At 35.2% G+C, this 19,828-nt stretch overlaps 1 protein-coding gene across 1 annotated transcript; it reads right to left on the reverse strand.

The window, feature by feature from the left end:
• Window positions 1-10,439: 10,439 nt before the first annotated feature.
• On the reverse strand, window positions 10,440-11,199 carry LOC145095123 (non-specific lipid-transfer protein-like). Its single transcript, XM_079033060.1, has 2 exons — window positions 10,773-11,199; window positions 10,440-10,660 (listed from the first exon to the last, which is right to left on the reverse strand). The coding sequence occupies exons 1-2, from the start codon at window positions 11,111-11,113 to the stop codon at window positions 10,651-10,653; spliced, it is 351 nt and encodes a 116-aa protein (XP_078889186.1). The 5' UTR covers window positions 11,114-11,199; the 3' UTR covers window positions 10,440-10,650.
• Between the last annotated feature and the right edge of the window lie 8,629 nt (window positions 11,200-19,828).

Raw genomic sequence — 19,828 nt, forward strand, 5'->3', positions numbered from 1 at the left:
AACGTCGTGACTGGTATGTTTCAATTTATCATTGTGTCAATTATTTTATGGTATGCTTATGTTTACGCTTTTGATTGGTAGCTTCTTAATGAATTCCTTGCCTACTCTTGTGTTTTTCGACTCGGGTGCGAGTAAGTCCTTTGTATCTCTATCTTTTAGTAGGGCTTTCGATATGAATCTTCGAGAGCCGAAGTGTCTGTTTGCGGGTTTTTGTATCGCCAACGAGCATGAGATTTCTGCATCGAGTGTTTCCTAGGATTGTGTATTGGAGATTTTTGGGTTGCCTTACTCGATTGATCTGATCCATATCCCCATGGGAGACGTGTATGTGATTGTAGGGATGGACTAGCTGAGTAGATTCAGGGTTATGACCGATTGCGAGGGTTAGCAGACAATAGTTCGAACCCCAAGTGGGGGAGAACTGGTTGTTTATGGAGATGGTACCAGATTGGGATCGGCCTTTTGTTCTGCTGCCAAAGTTTGGTAGTATATTCAGCACGAGTGTGTGGGTAATCTTGTTTATGTGGTTGATGCCCGGTTGGGAAGCAGGCTTAAGTTTTGGATGTGTCAGTTGTTAGAGAATTTGGTGATGTGTTCCCAAAGGAGTTTGCTGGTGTTCCTTCAGAAAGGTAGGTTGAGTTCAGTATTGATTTGGTCCCTGGTGCGGCTCCGATTGCCAAAGCGCTATACCGACTGGCATCGCCTGAGATACAGGTGTTGTCCTCTCAGCTTTAGGAGTTGTTGGGCAAGTTGTTTGTTAGACGAAGCAGATCGCCATGCTTTGCACTGATTTTGTTCGTCAAGAAGAAGGATTGTTCACACCGGATGTACATTGATTACTGGGAGTTGAACAAGTTGATGGTCCGGTTATTATCAAATGAGGGTCAAAGAGGAGGATGTGGAGAAGACTATGTTCTAGACTCATTATGTTCATTACAAATTCGTGGTTATGCCATTAGGGTTCACCAGTGCGCCTGCATCTTTTATGGATTTGATGAATTAGGTATGTAGGCCAATGCTCGATCGATAGGTCATTGTTTTAATTGATGATATCTTGATGTAATACTTGGATTAAATGGGACATGGTGTTAATGGAAAAAGACAAATGGGGTTTGGGTGTTACGAGTTAGTTTGCATTTAATCAAGCTTTTTTTGCAAAAAGTGATGATGGAGGTTTCTTATGGAATCCAACTGCTTTGGGAGTGGATTATTACCTATATCCATGGTATTAATGGGGTATTGAAGTAGTTTGATCAAAAGCCTAATAAAGGTAGAATTTGGTCTTCTATGGTTACGTTCTTTGAAAAGATGCATGTTCATAGGCTTATTCCTCATAATATGGCTCAAAAAATCTTGGGAAATGGTCTAAATACATACTTTTGGAAGAAATTGTAGCTTGGTAGTTCAAATTTTATGGACCTATTTCCTAGGCTTCAAGCTTGGAGGTTCATTCAGATTGACTTGTAGCCAATAGATAGGGGGATTCTACCTGGGTGTAAGATTGGCGATCCTTTGTAAGTGAAGGTGTTCTAGCTGACCCATACGATGGATTATTGTCAATGCTTCAAGGTGTGTCGTTGTCTTAGGAGCGTAATAGATAGGAATGGGATTTAGCGGTGGATGGTAAGTTCTCGGTGGGAGCTACTAGGAAGCATATTGATTCTCTTAGACTTCATCAAGTACATCATAGTACTAGATAGTATACGTTTTCTCTCATTAAGGTTGATGTCTTACTGTCTAGAATATTTCTAATTAAATTGGATCCATACTCATGTTAACCATGTGAACCGTGACATTGATGTTCTTTTTACTTTATGTTCAACTTTTCACTCAACTCAAGAGGATACCGTTCATATTTTTACATTTTGCATGTTTGCGTCAAGTATGTGTGTGTATGTGGAGGGGGTAATTTCTAGGTAGGTAGATCTTTCTTTCCCATCTCCGATTAACATTACAGAGCTTCTATTGTAAGTTGGCATGATGAATATATTAAAGCGGAAAAAGAAAGTTGTGAATCTAATTATAGTGACGAAAATTTAGATGATTTGTTTTAGAAATGATTAGGTATTCCAATCGATGATCTTCTCAAATAGTTTGATTCAGGAGAAACTTATTGTTACTACTTATGGGTGATATAATAGTAGGAATAAGAAAAATGTAATTATTTGGAATGTTTAGCTTCAAAATATCCTTTTTGATCCTTAACTTTTTTTTCTAGCTCCTTGCTAGTCTTTGGAATAAAATCTTTATTTGTTTAAAAAAAAACATTCTTTGATACCAATGAACTTTAAATTATATTTATATCAAAGATCACTCATAAATAAAATTGTATTTATATCAATAATTATCTGTAAATTTAAGGATACTTACTTGTATTAAGAGTTATGCTCATAATATTTCCAAATACTAGGTATTTTGTTTTTTTTTTTTTTTTGTGCTCATAATATTTGTAAATTCTAGGCATTTTATTTTCTATGGTATCTCAAAATTTATTTATGAAGTATTATTTATTAAAATAATTAGATTCATTTTTCTATTGAGAAGACATGTGTAAAATAAATGTGGATCCAAAAACTACCAATTGGAATAAAACATATATATACAGTCTCAATGAATGTTCAAAATCAAGAGTGTGACTGGACCATCGAATAATTTTGCAAATAATTGTATTTGTTGTCTTTATATATATTTTATTCATTTTAAATTTCGTATGAACAATCTATCATGCACTAGTGATTTTTAAACCAATGGGTATCTTACCATATTTTACTACATTTTTGGTCACTCATGTCAGCTTTATATCATTTTCACCTGACCCAGGACCGACTCTACCCTTTGCAAAACTAAACAAGGGCTTAGGGCCCCTAATTCTTAAGGGCTCCCAATTTTATAGTTTATTCTATTAATTATATATGTATATATACATATTTCTTGGGTTATAAAGACATGTTGGAGCTTGGTTTGGTGGTAAAAGCGATGGTTTATCAAACTAAGTGTCTCAGGTTCCCATCTGTTTGCTTACCTTTCATTCATTTGATTTTGGAAACTAGTTAAACATATCCTGCATCGTTCATGGATGAAACTCTGCCAACTCTACTCTTTTATATAAACTCGACCAATCTCTTGCTTCATATTAACTCTACCTTTGAGTCTCACATCGGCTGGGAGATAAAAACTTCAACAAACATCATATTTATATAAGAGATTAGCTGAGATGCATTAAGAAATAGTTTGGGATTTGGTTTAACTTATAAAACCCAAAGTCCCTAATTTTTTTTGTTTGCTTAAAGCCCCTAAATTAGTTGATTCGTCCCTGACCCACACATAATTGATATGAAACGACCACCTAAATACCTTTCACCTCCATTCTTTTACTATTTATATATGTATAAATTATATATCAATGTTATACTTTATTTTCTATGAATTAAAAACAATGAATTTTGATTTATTATATATATATATATATATATATATATATATATATATATATATATATATATATATATATAAATGAAAATGATTTGTGACACATGTTATCTTTTCCATGTACTTGGACGCATGACATTTTCTGAATTTTTTTATTTATTTAATATTCCACTTGTCATTAAACCTGTGTTTTGAAATGCCATGTAATTAATATTTTTATATAATCACTTAAACATTCGTTAGTTTTATCCTATATTGAAAGGAAATTACCCGTATCTTTTAATGCCTCTAATTTGACAACTAATACAATGAATTCGAATAAATATCATTGTATAATATATGGAATGTTTGACTATTATAGTGATTTAGTTCTAGTATAACATCAAACTTTGAATTTCGTTTTTCTGCTAATCATGGAATTTTGTATCTCTTTCAATTGTCAAATGTAATTACCTGATTTATCTCTACCACAGTTTCCTCTGTTTTTGAATCTCTGTGTATGTGATGTTATATTCTTTCAATGAATCTTTTTAATTATAATGTGTTGTTCGCTAGAGATGATAAACTAATATGCTGTTATTCTTGTAGACCACACTCTCACTTCAAACTTTTTTGACCTAAGGATTAACCACCAATAGATTATCCTACTTCGATAGGAAATTATTTGTGCTTTCATTTTTGGGGCACTATCTTTTATACAATTTTTTTGTTGACGGTCTTTAAAATCTTCTTGCAGACCTAAGCAGTCTATGCATTTTTTTTCTTATAGTGAATGGAAACGAACGCTCCACCATCATTAGAAAGGGACCGTTTCCTACATCATCATCTCCCACATATACGTTGGTTTCTAATCTCCATTCCTAGTTTGTCTCTGTTTCTCAGGCAAGAAATAGGTGACCTCTTTCACTTTGTTCATCACTTTCCCACCATCTTATTGGGCTTTCCAACACCATCTTATCATCGTTGATAACGAGCAGGTAAACCCTCCTCATGGGAGGCATTGAGGGGGGCAAAGTGGTGAGTTGCACAAGGCCTAATTTTTATATTATATATTTCTATTTAAAAATAAAAACGTATAGTAATGATAACCGTTCCATTTTATCTGGCTCGTCCTAGGCCTTTAAAGATATTTCATGCTTCAGGCATTGACCCACTACTAGAAAACTAGCGAATTACATACGTCAGTATTTGTAGGAAATCAGTTGGAGAAAGCCGTTACCTACAAAATTCCTACAAAAAACGGATTGTATGAAAAACACTCGTGGGTAATTTTTTCCTACAAATTACCTACAAACTTTCCTACGCATTTCCTACGAAATATTCTGTTACAAATTTACCTTCGGAACGCCTACGGAACACGTTTGCTACTGAGTACCTACAGAATACATATAGGTTTATTTGTTATGGATCACCTACAAAGCACCTACGGATTATTTTCCTACATAATACCTACCAACTAATTATCCAACATAATACCTACCAACTGCTTTTCCTACAAAATACCTACAAACTTTATTGAATTTTATTTCCTATAGAATACCTACAGAATATTTATTTCCTACAAATTTTTATATGATTTTTTTGCCAGTTTTTATTAAATACAATTCTGAAAAAAATTTGTTGCTATATAAATTTATAATTTAAAACAAATCCGAATTTTCTGCTAAAAATTAATGCAAAAAAATAATAAAAAAGGCAAACAAAATTATAATAATAGTCAAATATCATTACATTCATTGCCGTTAAAATAGTCAACAACATAAGATTCATACATTCAAATACTCAAAATACCATTACAATGTCATGACAAAAACTAAGAACTACATGGTGGATTACCGGACGGGTCGAGTTGTCTCATAAAAGCCGCCAATTGTCCTTGCACTTTCAATTTCATGTCATTTCACATTTGTTCCATTTGCAAATCCATTTGACTTTGACTTTGATCCATGGCTTGTTACATGTTTGACACTTGTTGTCGCAACTCATTTACTTAAAAATAGCAAGACAAACACATGCAGATAGGGGTCGTTTGATAGTTGTTGACCGAGTCTGAGTCGGTGCCTGACTGGGTCTAAAGCTCTGATTGCATCTGGTTCTGGTTCTGACTGAAACCATATTGTTTGATTACACATCTGACTGGTTGTTTTGACTGCTAAAAATGACTAATATACCCTTATTTTTTGTTTTGTGTTGAATAAAAGGTATATGTTTATAATTGATAAATTATATGAATAGAATTGATGAAGAGTTATACAAAATATTATACAAGTACAACCATTTATAATATATACACAATAAGAGCCCAACAAAGACAAAGCAAAAGTATTCACATATTCACATGATCTGGGTCTTCCTACTCACCTGTAATTACAAAACAAAGAAATAAAGCAAAATTTAATCAATTCATTTGGTTCACTAAGCTCCAACAGAACAACTTCAATTTGTTTTATTCTCACTTTAAAAAACCTTCCATTAATGTATGCAAAGCCTCAAATCTGTTGTATTTCCCATCTTAAACATTGAATTTATGCTAATCTACAACTAGTAGTGATGAAAGAATAAAGTTTTACATTTATAACAAGAAACATACCAATTAATTGCGTTTATGCCCCTTCCAAATGAGCATGAGTGAAAAATCGTATTGTTCATTTAATATGTATATACGTCTTTGACTTTATGTAAAGAATGATAAGTGATTTAATAAAGACTATTTATTGCACATAAAAACATCTCTTTCTTCTTGATCGATCTACAACATTCTTCTTCTTGTTCATATATTTCCTATAACTATTCAAATTGTTGTTTATTTCTGGTTTAATCTCCATTCAAATTGTTGTTTATTTCTAGTTTGATCTCCAACAGAACCAAATGCAATTAACTAAATTATGTAGTTATCAGCATGATGGAGGAGATATAAATATTTAAGAACAAAAACAGAAAATAACCATTGCTTCCAACTTATATATTAGACAACTCCAAACATGTCGATTAGGTCAAAACGAAAAGATGTAGTTGGGTCATATACAAATAGCATCAATTTTCTGCAAATAAATTCATAAAAACCATCTCATTTCAGAAAAATAAATACAAAAATAACATCTAATTTCAGAAAATACATACATACAACCATTACCTACGATAGTTTTTGTATTTTCAATTTTAGAGGATCATATGTCGTTTATTTCATTCAATTTTTTTCACAACATCGTTATATGTTGATTACTAACATTTCACCAAGTTGTACATGATATAAACGTACGCACAATCGTGTGCACCATTACAACTCATTATTATACATTATACATAATACAAAAACTATATATGGTTTTTTCTTGAACCAAAATTAACCATCATTTAACATATACATAATAAACTAAATATAATACTTACATATGAGATTTTTTGTATTTATGTGCCCGTATATTCTTTTGTACAGGAAATATCATGCATTTATACAAATTAAAAGCATAAAACTTTGAATGGGTAATGGTTATAATGGTACACACAGTTATACATGCATTAACATTATGTATAACTTAGTCTAAACTAAGTAATCAAAATATAATGAAGTTGTGAAAAAGGTGAAACGAAAAAAACGACATTTGACCATTGAAAAATAGAAAATACAAAAATTGTTGTAGGTAATCCGTAGGTAAATACCTACAGATTACGTACGAATATCCTTTATCTATAGGTAATCCTTAGGTATTTATTTACAGCCTACGGTAGTTTTTATATTATCAATTTTTCGAGGTTCAAATGTCGTTTATTTCATTTAATTTTTTTCATAACATCATTAAATGTCAATTACTAAAATTTCACCAAGTTGTACATGATATAAACGTACGTACAATCGTGTACACCATTACAACTCATTATTATACATCATACATAATACAAATACTATATATGGTTTTCTCTTGAATCACAATTAACCATCATTTAACATATACATTATATACTAAATAGAATACATACATATGGAATTGTTTGTACTTATGTGCCCGTATATTCTTTTGTATTGAAAATATCATGCAATTCTACAAATAAAAAGAATAAGACTTTGAATTAGTAATGGTTATAATGGTATACACGTAGTTCTACATGTATTAACATTATGTATAACTTAGTCAAAACTAAGCAATGAAAGTATAATGATGTTGTAAAAAAGATGAAACGAAAAAAAAACGACATTTGACCATCAAAAAATAGAAAATACAAAACTATTGTATGTAATCCGTAGGTAAATACCTACAGATTACCTATGGATATCCTTTATCTGTAGGTAATCCGTAGGTATTTACCTACAGATTACCTACGGTAGTTTTTTTATTTTCAAATGTCGTTTATTTCATTTAGGTTTTTTTCACAACATCATTATACGTTGATTACTAACATTTCACCAAATTGTACGTGATATAAACGTACGTACAACCGTGCGCACCATTACAACTCATTATTATACATCATACATAATATAAAAACTATATATGGTTTTTTTTGAACCACAATTAACCATCATTTAACATATACATGATAAACTAAATATAATACATACGTATGTGATTGTTTGTATTTATGTGCCCTTATATTCTTTTGTACTTGAAATATCATGCATTTCTACAACTAAAATGATAAATTTTTGAATAGGTAATGGTTATAATGGTACACACAGTTATACATGCATTAGCATTACGTATAACTTAGTCAAAACTAAGTAATTAAAATATAATGAAGTTGTGAAAAAGATGAAACGAAAAAAAAACGACATTTGACCATCGGAAAATAGAGAATACAAAAACTGTTGTAGGTAATCTGTAGGTAAATACCTATAGATTACCTACGAATATCTTTTATTTGTACGTAATCCGTAGGTATTTACCTACAGATTACCTATGATAGTTTTTGCAATTTCAATTTTTAGAGGGTCATATGCGTTTATTTCATTCAATTTTTTTTCACAACATCATTATATGTTGATTGCTAACATTTCACCAAGTTGTACATGATATAAACGTACGTACAATCGTGTGCACCATTACAACTCATTATTATACATCATACATAATATAAAAACTATATATGGTTTTTTCTTGAACCACAATTAACCATCATTTAACATATACATGATAAACTAAATATAATACATACATATGGGATTGTTTTTACTTATGTGCCCGTATATTCTTTTGTACCGGAAATATCATGCATTTCTACAAATTAAAAGGATAAAACTTTGAATGGGTAATGGTTATAATGGTAGACACAGTTATACATGCATTAACATTATGTATAACTTAGTCAAAACTAAGTAAGCAAAATATAATGAAATTATGAAAAAAGATGAAACAAAAAAAACGACATTTGACCATCGGAAAATAGAAAATATAAAAACTGTTGTAGGTAATCCGTAGGTAAATACCTACAGATTAACTACGGATATCCTTTATCTATAGGTAATCTGTAGATATTTATTTACAGATTACCTACGGTAGTTTTTGTATTATAAATTTTTGGATGATCGAATGTCATTTATTTCATTTAATTTTTTCAGCAAGTTATATATATATATATATATATATATATATATATATATATATATATATATATATATATATATCATATAAATATACATACAGTCGTATTTACCATTGAAATTCATGACTCATTCCAATAATAATAATAATAATAATAATAATAATAATAATAAAAAATTTATAAAATAAAACATAATAACTATATATAAGTTTAGAGATATAGGATAATAAAAATAAAACAATAATTATAAATATAAGAATAAAAATAAATTACAGTTTTAATTGTAATAATAATATCAATAAAGCAAAATATATTAGTAATAATATAAAGAATAAGGAGGGAAATAAAAATGTTTACTATAGATTACCTACAAAATATGAAAAATTTCTTTTCTGTTGGTTTTCTGTAGTAAATTACCTACAAAATTTGAAATAATATAGTTTTTTACGTTTTTGTAGCTATTCTGTAGCAAATTAACTACAAATTTTTTTTGGAGCTATTTTATAGGAAATTCACTATTAAATTAGAACAACTTTATTTCGTAGGAAATTTGTCACTATTGCGAAGGTGTTTTCCTACAGAAAAAATTTGTAGGTATTTTTTGTAGCAACTTACACCCTTTTCTAGCGGTGACCCTCCTTACTACATGATGTTTCGATATATAAATCAGTCTCCAACAATTAGGACGCACACCCTCTAATAACATACCTTGGTCTCTGTAAGAGCTTATTTTACGATTTATTCGATGATACTAATTTAGATAACACAGATACACTCATTTGTCTTTTGAAGTTTGACAAAAAATCATATATGTATGACAAAAAAATAATTGATGACTCGATTTTTTTTCTTTTTTTATCACATTTGTTTTTTAAATTGAGAATGTTTGAAGGTGCCATGATAGCCATTCACGACAATCTATTAGGCCTTCTCATGCTCATAACGAACATGTTCGTGGTCTATGTGGCCATCAACAAAAAATGTGAACACCACCCCCATACCCTTAATGGTGGCTAGTGGTGGAAAAATTCATGGTATTATGTAGTGGGAGAACGAACAACAATACCCAATAAACTTTTTCCCCCTCCATGTCTCTCTACCTCTCTCTACATTTTAATTACTATATATATATATATATATATATATATATATATATATATATATATATATATATATATATATATATATATATATAATTTAAAAATAAAAAAATAGGAAGAATATATAGTGGTGGGTATCCCATAGGTTTAGTGATTGAATGTGGTGATGAGGTGACACTCACTACTATAGTGGTTAGTAGTGGGTATAACGGATGACCTTATACATCAAGATATGGTGAATTTTCTTTTTTGCAAATTGATTTTCAATGATGTGAGATAACCTTTAGCATCCTCTAAATAACTTTTAAATATAAATGAGACTGTGAATCTACATGCCTTTAATTGGCAGGTGCTGTCAAAATGACAGGAATATAAAAGGAGAGACCGAGGGAGGTATATAAAAAAGGTGATGGCATTACAAAGATAACAGGAACACTATTTTACTTGAAAATGCACTACAAATCATAGAGACATCTACAGTCATACATGTCTTTCTCAAACACAATTAATAGTGTTCTCCATAATTATTGTAATTTAGATATATATGCTTCTAATCTTCCAAACATCCATAAACATCACGGACTCACTGCACCCTGCAAAAACCACATCAATACAATTAAACTTTATTCGTGAAAGATTTAAGCCAGTAGATCGATGAGTCTATCAACTGGAAATTGAAGAAAATAAACAGATATTTTAACATACTTGGAGCAATCAGTGCTAGGACTGATCTTGTAAGGGATGTTGACACCACACATGCCGGGGAGGGCAGCAGCGTTACCAGCATTGATGCCGGAATTAGCTGAGTAAGCACTCTTTAAACAGCCACAAGCAGTCTGACGATCAGGGGTTGATTGTGCAGCGTTATTGAGTGCGGTAACCCCACTGCAACATCCCGATGGCACAGCACCACCATTTTTTAGGTAGCCAAGGCATGGAGCTAAGTTGCTTACCACCTGACCACATGTAATAGCCTCTGCATAGGGTGCAGCCACCACCATGCAAGTCACTACTACACAAAAGACCATCATTGCCATCCTTGCCATTTTTCAAGTATACGAGCACTAAAGCTGTAGGAAACTTATATGTTTGCTAGTTATGTTATTCAAAATGTGTTTGGTGCAACAAACGTTGTCACTGGTTAGGGTATTTATAATTAAAGATTCTTCTTCTGTCTATACAAATGTGTGTGTGTGTGTGAATGGATAGGTTAGTTGGAAGTTGGATTTGATATTAATGGAACCTTAATGTACACCTTTGATGTATAATCTTCACCAATTAACTGTAAACATTTCATTTAACTTCATAAAAACGACGGAATTCGGTTTTAAATATATGGCGAACAATGTATCACTGTGAATGCCGACCATATATATGCGGCCGTGTGGACTTTATTATCTTCAATTATCAATAAATGCATTTTGTTTTTTCTCGAGACACGATGTACACCAACATTACTCACTTGCATATCTGGCAGTCGGTAGGCATATATAATTGAAAGAGTAAATAAATGAAAGTAATAAAATATATTAGTAAATTAAAGAAGATGACTAAAGAGTTTACCCAAAATGATTTTGTTTTTCTATAGCAAAAGATATTGTTTTTATATCTTGATATTTAGTATAATCAACATATTTAAGTTTTTAATACATATTACAATGTTTTTAGTAGATACATAAGGTTTAAAACAACACTGGGTTTGTGGTTTCGCCGATTTTATGAGATAACTTTGTAATGCTCCCCTCAATTTTTTTAATCTGCATCTGTGAGCTCATTTTGTCGGAAATGTTTCGGAAACATTGTCACCAATTAGTGTCATGCTTAGTTTTTAGTCACAAATGCCTCATAATTACTCATAATTATATGAAAATGAGTTGTGTGTGAAGTCAGTTGGTACTTCGAACAACATATATTCAACATATATTTGTCCGAAAATTGTCCCTCGGAAAATGCTCGCAAAAGGTTTCCTATGTCTGGTTTACCTACACATTTCTGATAGTACCGACTAAAAGATCTAATTTTTTTTTAATTATGTACTGTATAATAAATCACATGAAAAACTTTTATAATTTTTTCCTAGGACAAACAAAACAAAATATTTTTTATAAGTAGAAACACGTTTAAGTGATAGAGTTGTAGAAATATATAGCAAAAAAAAAAAGATCTAAAAGTGTTTTTCTATAGGCAGAAACAGGATCAACAAATTTTGAACTTGTAGAAAATTTATTGTGAAATAATAAAACTGCATGAGGAATCAAGTATTAAAAGTAATTATAAGGTCTAAGTGTTGACAAGGGATAGACTTAATACTCTTTTTTTTATTATTTCATTATATTTACTAGCCAAGTGTTATCATTCTTTTTGGATGGAGAAATAATTTTATAAAGATAAAAGCTAATGAAAATGGAGAAATAATTTTATAAAGATAAAAGCTAATGAAAAAAAGAGATCAAATGCAAAGAAGTTAAGAAACAACAAAATATAAGCTATAAGTGTGGCCGGTCCAAGGGATGTTTAGAATGTGCTTGTGACTAGGGCCTACCCAAATATTAGGCCCAACTTTTTCCCCAATTTTATAAAAGGTTATGATCACTTTTTTGCCCAAATAGGTTAACATGCGAGAAAGGAAACGACGTAAGTGGCAGCGAGAATCATAAATATTTTGGGAAAAGGCAACGACACTTTGGTTCTCGCTAATAGTGATTAACTGATTCGGATTTAGGCATTGGAACCAATTAATAATCGCGATTGAGGCTTCGAGGTCACTATTTCCCATGGAATTCACTCAATCAGAAGCTAAGTCTTAAATTTGTACTTCTATAACATCCTGACGATGAAGTATTTCCAAATTAAGCCCTAAGTATGAAGATTTATTGTATTTAGCCCTTGTGTATGAGAAATGTTGCAAGATGGTCTACAATGGCATTTTGGAAATATTTGGGCTGAGGTCATGTACGGTGGGCATACCAAGCGTATGCAGGGCATCCATGCATGATCCCCAAACATTAATTTTTAGGGTTTGGATCCTATTTGAACATCATTAAGTCCGCAACCGACCTTCTTTCATTAGCCACCAGCTTACCTACGTCCCAAAACAAACCCTAATCCACTTTTGAGCACTCTCAAGCTTTGTGTGTGTGTGAGTGTGTTTTGGTTACCTTGAAGGGGAGAGGAAGAAGAGAAGATCATCTTGGAGAAGTAGCACTTTTTGAATCCAAAATCCCATCACAATTTGGCATCACTTGGTGGTAAAAAGCTTTGAACTTGATGAAACTATGCATAGATCTAAGTTAGCCATGAAGTTTGTGTCATTTTGGTCCATTAGTTTGATATTTTCACTATGGGCTACTCCAGTCCATTTAAGTTGCTATTTCAGAAGTTTTGAGGTGTCTAGAAGCATAAAAACATGTTCTTGATCATTTCTTACCTTCCATGCATGAGTTACAAGGTATTAATAGGTTAAGTACTAAAGGTTTTTAGTGCTAAGCACTTATTGGGCATGTAAGACCATAAAGTTGGACACTATATGGTTAAAGACGACATTTAGAGCATGGACCTGATTTTGGACAAAGGGACTTGATGTATTAAGCTTTTAATAATAGATGGGGCTGACTGTGTACGTACGCTACACGTACCAAATTAGTACGTTGTGCGTACACCGTCCTGGGCCAAGCAGAGTACACCCAACATACAGATGAGTACGTCAAACACACTCGATAGGGTTGACTCAGCTAGTTTTTTTACTTTGAACTTTAACCTTTGACCATGTTTGACCTAAGGGTATTTTAGATAATTTGAGTGGTATTTGAGATCGGCCATTATTTAGTGTTTAGGTGACCAGTTGAATTGTCATTTGGAGCTGTGTTCTGTTAGATATCTTTTCAGACTGAGATGTGAGTTTTCCTTAGTGTAGTCGTGGGTCAAGTCATCAATGTCAGCCCACTAGATTATTTTATCCTAGTCATAGGATAGTGTTATGCTAATATGTCATTCAGTCATAGATCTGTATGGTTATTTGTATTTGTTGGTTATGTGTTATGTTTGTTTGTTACATATGTCGACATATTTTGGTTAGGTTGAGGGAGTTATGCTTTATGTAGAAGGCCAAGACACCTGGGGCGGTCCAGATATACTGTAGGCCCTACGAGGCGTTCCAGTTAGGCCGAAGGCCTGTAGTGCAGTCTAGATGCAAGGCAACCCAGTCTTGTTGAAGGCTCATATTTACATGCTTCGTTTGAGATGTAGTGTGTTGGTACTTTGGGGGAACACACTAAGCATGGAAGACCCCGGGTGAGCCCGTGGCAGTTGGAAATAACACCATGTGGGGGAGCCCATGGCATTCCCGGGTAAAGACCATGTGGTGTAGTCCATGACACGGTGCTATAACACGCTAGGGGAGCCCACAACATCCATATATATTTATGTATGTCTTAGGTAGTATAATAGATACTTCTGTGATATATGATATGCTAGTTGATTATGTGGTTATTGCATGGATGACCCTAGGGGGAGCTCGTGGCAGTTGGAAATAAGACCATGTGGGGAAGCCCATGACATTCCTAGGTAAAGACCATGGGGGGAGCTCATGACACATAATTGTAAGACCATGTGGGAGAGCCCATGACATCCTGGAGTAGGACCCTGAGGAGCCCACAACATCCTTATATGTTTATATGCATTGTTTATGTGATATGTAGTATATTAGTTGTTTATGTGGGATGTGGTATACTAGTTGTTTATGTGACGTGTGATATGCTAGTTGTCTTTGTGATACTTGCATGGAAGACCCCGGGGGGAGTCTGTGGCAGTGGATATAAGACCATATGGGGAGCCCATGGCAATCCTAGGTAAAGACCATGGGGAACCCGGGGAATGAAGGTATAAGACCCTTGGGGGGGGGGGGGGGAGCCCACGACATCCTTATATGTTCATATGTATGGATTATGTGATTGATATGGATTATGTGTTGTTATAGCTGATACATATTAAGTAATTATGTGGATTGTGTGGGTATGCTTTAGGGAACTCACTAAGCTTCATGCTTACAGTTTTGTTTATGGTTTCAGGTATCATTGTTTGGAAAGGAAGGGCTCAGCTTGATCAAAGTGTACACACATGTGCTTCCGCAATATATGATTTTGGGACGAACTTTGATGAATGTTTTTAATTAATCATGTTTTTGGAATGTTTGGATTTAAAGACATATATATTTTGACAATATTGAAAAATGAAATTTTTATGCTTAATTTTTGGGTCGTTACAAGTTGGTATCAGAGCCTTGGTCTGAGGGATTTAGACATACTTTCGGGTGTGTCTGAACTCAAACTGAGGATTTGTTGAGTTTTCAAAAGGAAAATGTTTTAAGTAAAGAATTTCTAAGATAAGAAAGGGTATGGTGCATGCAATCAGCCGAGCACAAGTAAGTTTCCCAGAATACCCACATATGTTGTCTGTTATGACTTGGTTTATGAATATGTGAATCTCATGCTAGTTAGGGTTAGGGGAGATGTATGTATATTTTGTATGAGCTGATAGACTTACATGCTAGTGTTGAGTAGTCAACAATAGGTTGGCCTGATATGTGGTGCTTGTAGCCTTGGGAATATTTGATGTCATGCTAGAATGAGAATGCTTATTGGTATTAGTAACTGCTATGTGTATGCTTTTAAAATTGTATACGGCTAGGATCTTATAGCCTTAGAGTAATTGATTTGGCCTTATTTCCTGTTCCTCGTCTGGTTGTGGTCCTATGGTAGAGTCTATTATACGACGGTCTATTAGATCCTGTTTTGTGTACAATTTGCATGCATAAGGTAGCCGACAGTAAGGATGGATGGATATGGACAGCATGAGTTGTGATATGTGGGTTGAATGTTCGATGATATTTCTTTGGATCGGGGTGCTACTACACGAATGTTGCTTGCTTGGTGCTTTGTGGAACTCTTTAGTGATGGGAGTGAACTACTAAGTGGATATGAAAATATCCAGGAGGTAGATGGCCGACATCATGGGGAGTTTTTCAGCAGCTGATGGCAGGGCGAGGTTGGGAACCTAGGAAAGCCTAGAATATGCTCTAGTGAGTTAGTGGGGCGGTTCAGTGAGGTTGGAAACCTAAGGGGGCCTAGGAGGTGCTTCGGTGGATATTTTATTGTTGCTTAGCAAACATTTAGTACATCATGGGAGTAGGTGACTTAGAGGATTCGGGATGATCCTGGAGGAAAGTATGGATAAGTGTGGAAGGTAGTATTGGGCCTGTACTACTTAAAGCACTGGATCCATACTCGAATCAGGGAAAGTCTAGGAGAATCTAAGAATCATGGGAAGGAGAATTAATTGTTACGATTAGACTGTGAGGATAGCTGTTGTGTGGAATGCGAATGAGCACGCAAGGGGAAGGACCAAGGTTTGGTCCCAGCTTCGGTGGAGAGCCAATTAGCAGAAGGACTTCCAGGATTTTGAATTCGCCTTGGATCTCTAGTATCAGGAGGCAAGGATTGATTGTGCGATCTACTACACTTTGGAGATGAGAGATTAGGTCTTGGGGGTACTTTGTAGCCCAACTTAGGGCAGAGGTTGCTTCAACTACTGTAGTTCCATCGTGGACGATTGAGCTGGTGAGTGTGCCAGGCTACGAGACCCTGAGTGATATGATTTCTAGAGCTCGAGAGCAGGGATTGATTTGGAACATGTTGGGAAGAGGGGATTCAGTGTAGTTCTTGCGGGAAAATGCACAAGCGAGTTTTTCATTTCAAGGGTTTTAGTAGGCGTATCTATGGGTTTGCTTCATTGTTTGTGTTTGGAATATGCCTTCAAACATTGTCGTATACTATTTGCATATCATGAGTTACAAAATGGTTAGAAAAGGCAGTTTTCCTCTTTGATGGATTGGAGCATCAAACGGTATCTGGGTTTATGGTTGAGATCGATTCAGACACGTGATGCGGAAGGTCTAAGGTCAGGATTGCTGAATCAACCATTATGCTTGGGCCGACTTTTAGAAGAGCCAGGGGAAGTGGTTTACTGTTGAGGCTTTGTTCTAGGCATCGGTTATTTGGACTTCAAGATATAGGTGGGGCATCATTTCAAGATGTCTGAGATTATTAGTCTCACTGGGATTCGGGAAGTGTTTGTCTGATCTTTAGGAGTAGCGTGGTCCTTGGGGATTTGGGCCAGTAATAGAACACTCATACAGACAAGAAGCAAGTTGTCAACAGTTGGTTATTAAAGAGTAAGAAGGATCGAGAATCCTTCAAATCTCATGTATTATGAAGATTTACTCGAATCTAAGTGGGGGAGAATCGTGCAGGTATTCAGGACAGGGACAGGTATGAGACTGGGATGGGTTTCTCATCCTCATCGAGGAAAATGGCGGCCCAAGTGGCTATTTGGTTTGTAGGTTGTGCCAGTTTAAAGTCCAGTAAGACTCCCCGTCATGTGAATTGCGTCTTCTTAGGGCCTTGATAAAAAAAAATTGGGTAGACAGGTTGGGGCTCCAGACAGGAATGGAGTTCAGTTCGGGTGTTCGGTGGAGTGCATGCTCGACTGTGCATGCATTTCGAATAAATAGATTATGGGTAAGGTATTCGGCTACGATTGTGTTAGGATGAGGGTGTTGTAAGACTACGGAGGAGCCGTAGCATTCACTAATGGTCAGTTGGTATGAAAGTGTTGTCAGTCTACGGGGGAGCCATAGCATTCAGTAATGGTCAGTTGGTATGGAAGTGTTGTAAGACTACCGAGGAGCCGTAGCATTCACTAATGGTTGGTTATGATGAAAGTGTTTTAAGACTATGGGGGAGCCGTAGCATTCACTCATGGTCAGTAGGGTGAAAGTGTTGTAATACTACGGGGGAGCCGTAGAATTCAGTAATCTTTAGTTATGATGAAAGTGTTGTAAGACTACGGAGGAGCCGTATCATTCACTCATGGTTAGTAGGGTGAAACTGTTGTAAGACTACGAGGGAACCGTAGCATTCACTACTAACCAGATAGTGTGGAAAGTGTTGTGAGACTACGAGGAGCTGTAGTATTCACAACAACCAAATAGTGTGGGAGATAAAGACATATTGTAGGGTAGCTGTGATATTCATGGATTCGTTCGGATGGCTTAGGCCAGTGTGGGCCAGTTCACAAGGTGGTGAGAAGGTCACAATATAATTAGAATCAGGGAATGGTAGGTCGAAGGAGACCGCTTGTGATGTAAGACTACAATTATTCTGGTAGCATTCACCTTTTTGCGTTGGATTCAGTGGCGACAGGTTGTCAGCCTATCAAGATCCGATGGATCGAATGGATTGAAGGAGCCATGAGTGGTTGTAAAGATAGTGTAGTTATAGTTAGACAATGTATCCTTCGGAGGTCGCACGGGACTGCTACGTGTGTTTTTGACCCAACAATCAGTTAGGTGTCCGATATTCTGAGTAGTTGACAAATAAAGTGAGATTAGAGAGGTCTCGGCGACATTCAAAAAGCAGCAAGTGGTAGCCAGAAGAGTCAAAATGGGCTCAGTGATTTGGGATCCGTGTGTAGGGTTGCCTGTCATTCGGGGCGTATACTAAGTTGGTTACTGTTGGACTAAATAATGTCATAAGTTGAATAGCCATTTGGGAGACCAGTACAATGCACTCGACAATGATTTGATGCGGGCGATCGGTCAAGGAGGCAGACCATCTCGAGACTATAGATCTCAGACGGAGTACAAGCGATCATGTTGCAAGGAATTCATTCATATTCGGGTTTCAAAACCCTTTGGGGTCGGTTTTGGTTCCCTTAGAGAGGCTATGGTATGCTTGTGGTTGTGACTATGTCGTCCAAGTTGTCGGCAGGTAAGGAATTATTTCGAGGACGAAATCTAATTTAAGTGGGGGAGAGTTGTAACATTTAGTTTATTTAATAAATAAATAGATATGTAAGGATTTATGGAGGTAGGGGCTGATTAGTAACATTTTGGACTTTATTTGGAATGGTTTTCGGAAGTTGAGGTTAAAAGGGTAACTTGTGAACTTGTTTTGAAAAAGAAGGGAGACTGAGGGGCCATTCATGCCAATATAGCAACAAGTTGTAGGACATGGTTATATAAACCCTCCAAACAAACCGTAACCCTAGAGGCTGATACAACCACTACCCTCTTTAGTCTCTGGCGCCGCACCGCCCGCTCCCTCTTGTTCTCCAGCAAACGAAGAGCCGAACGACCGCTTGCTGCTGCCTCACTTCGCGATGCCACTACAACCCGTTTCACCTTGTTGTTGTCGCTACTGTCATTTCCAATAAGAAGAGAAGTCGGGAATAGGAGTATCACCGTCCCACTTTTGCATTGTCGCAGCTACTATGCCATCAAAACGCCTTAGCCGCTGCCGGTGACATTGTGAGTGTCGCTGCCGTCGCTCCCAGTCACATCTCTTCTCCGTTCCAGTGGTGCTACACCTAGCTATTCCCGACACCACCCTAAGCCTTGAGTGACCACCTTCTGTGGTATTTCCGGTTGTCACTTGCCACCAATGTGGCTGAGTTCGTAGTTTGCAACGGGAGGGTATGCTGTTGTATTGTGCTAATCTTCGTGGGGTGTATTTATGTACGGGTATGTGTTGTGTGTGGGGTTTATTTGGCCGAAAAAGCCACCACCACCACCGTGAGGTGGTGGCTGCCACCATATGCCACTTTCGTGTAACATCCCAAAAATACGACCCAAACTTTTTTTTTGTTTTAATAATAATAAAAATCATATACTGAACAACATATCACAAAACCATACGTCAAATATT

Source organism: Lactuca serriola, chromosome 1, assembly GCF_051521515.1.
Source record: "Lactuca serriola cultivar US96UC23 chromosome 1, Lser_US96UC23_V15, whole genome shotgun sequence".
Taxonomy (NCBI): Eukaryota; Viridiplantae; Streptophyta; class Magnoliopsida; order Asterales; family Asteraceae; genus Lactuca; species Lactuca serriola.

Bases quoted from the DNA above. Each gene is read 5' to 3' on its own strand.
- LOC145095123 (XM_079033060.1), bottom strand. From the start codon at position 11,113: ATGGCAAGGATGGCAATGATGGTCTTTTGTGTAGTAGTGACTTGCATG.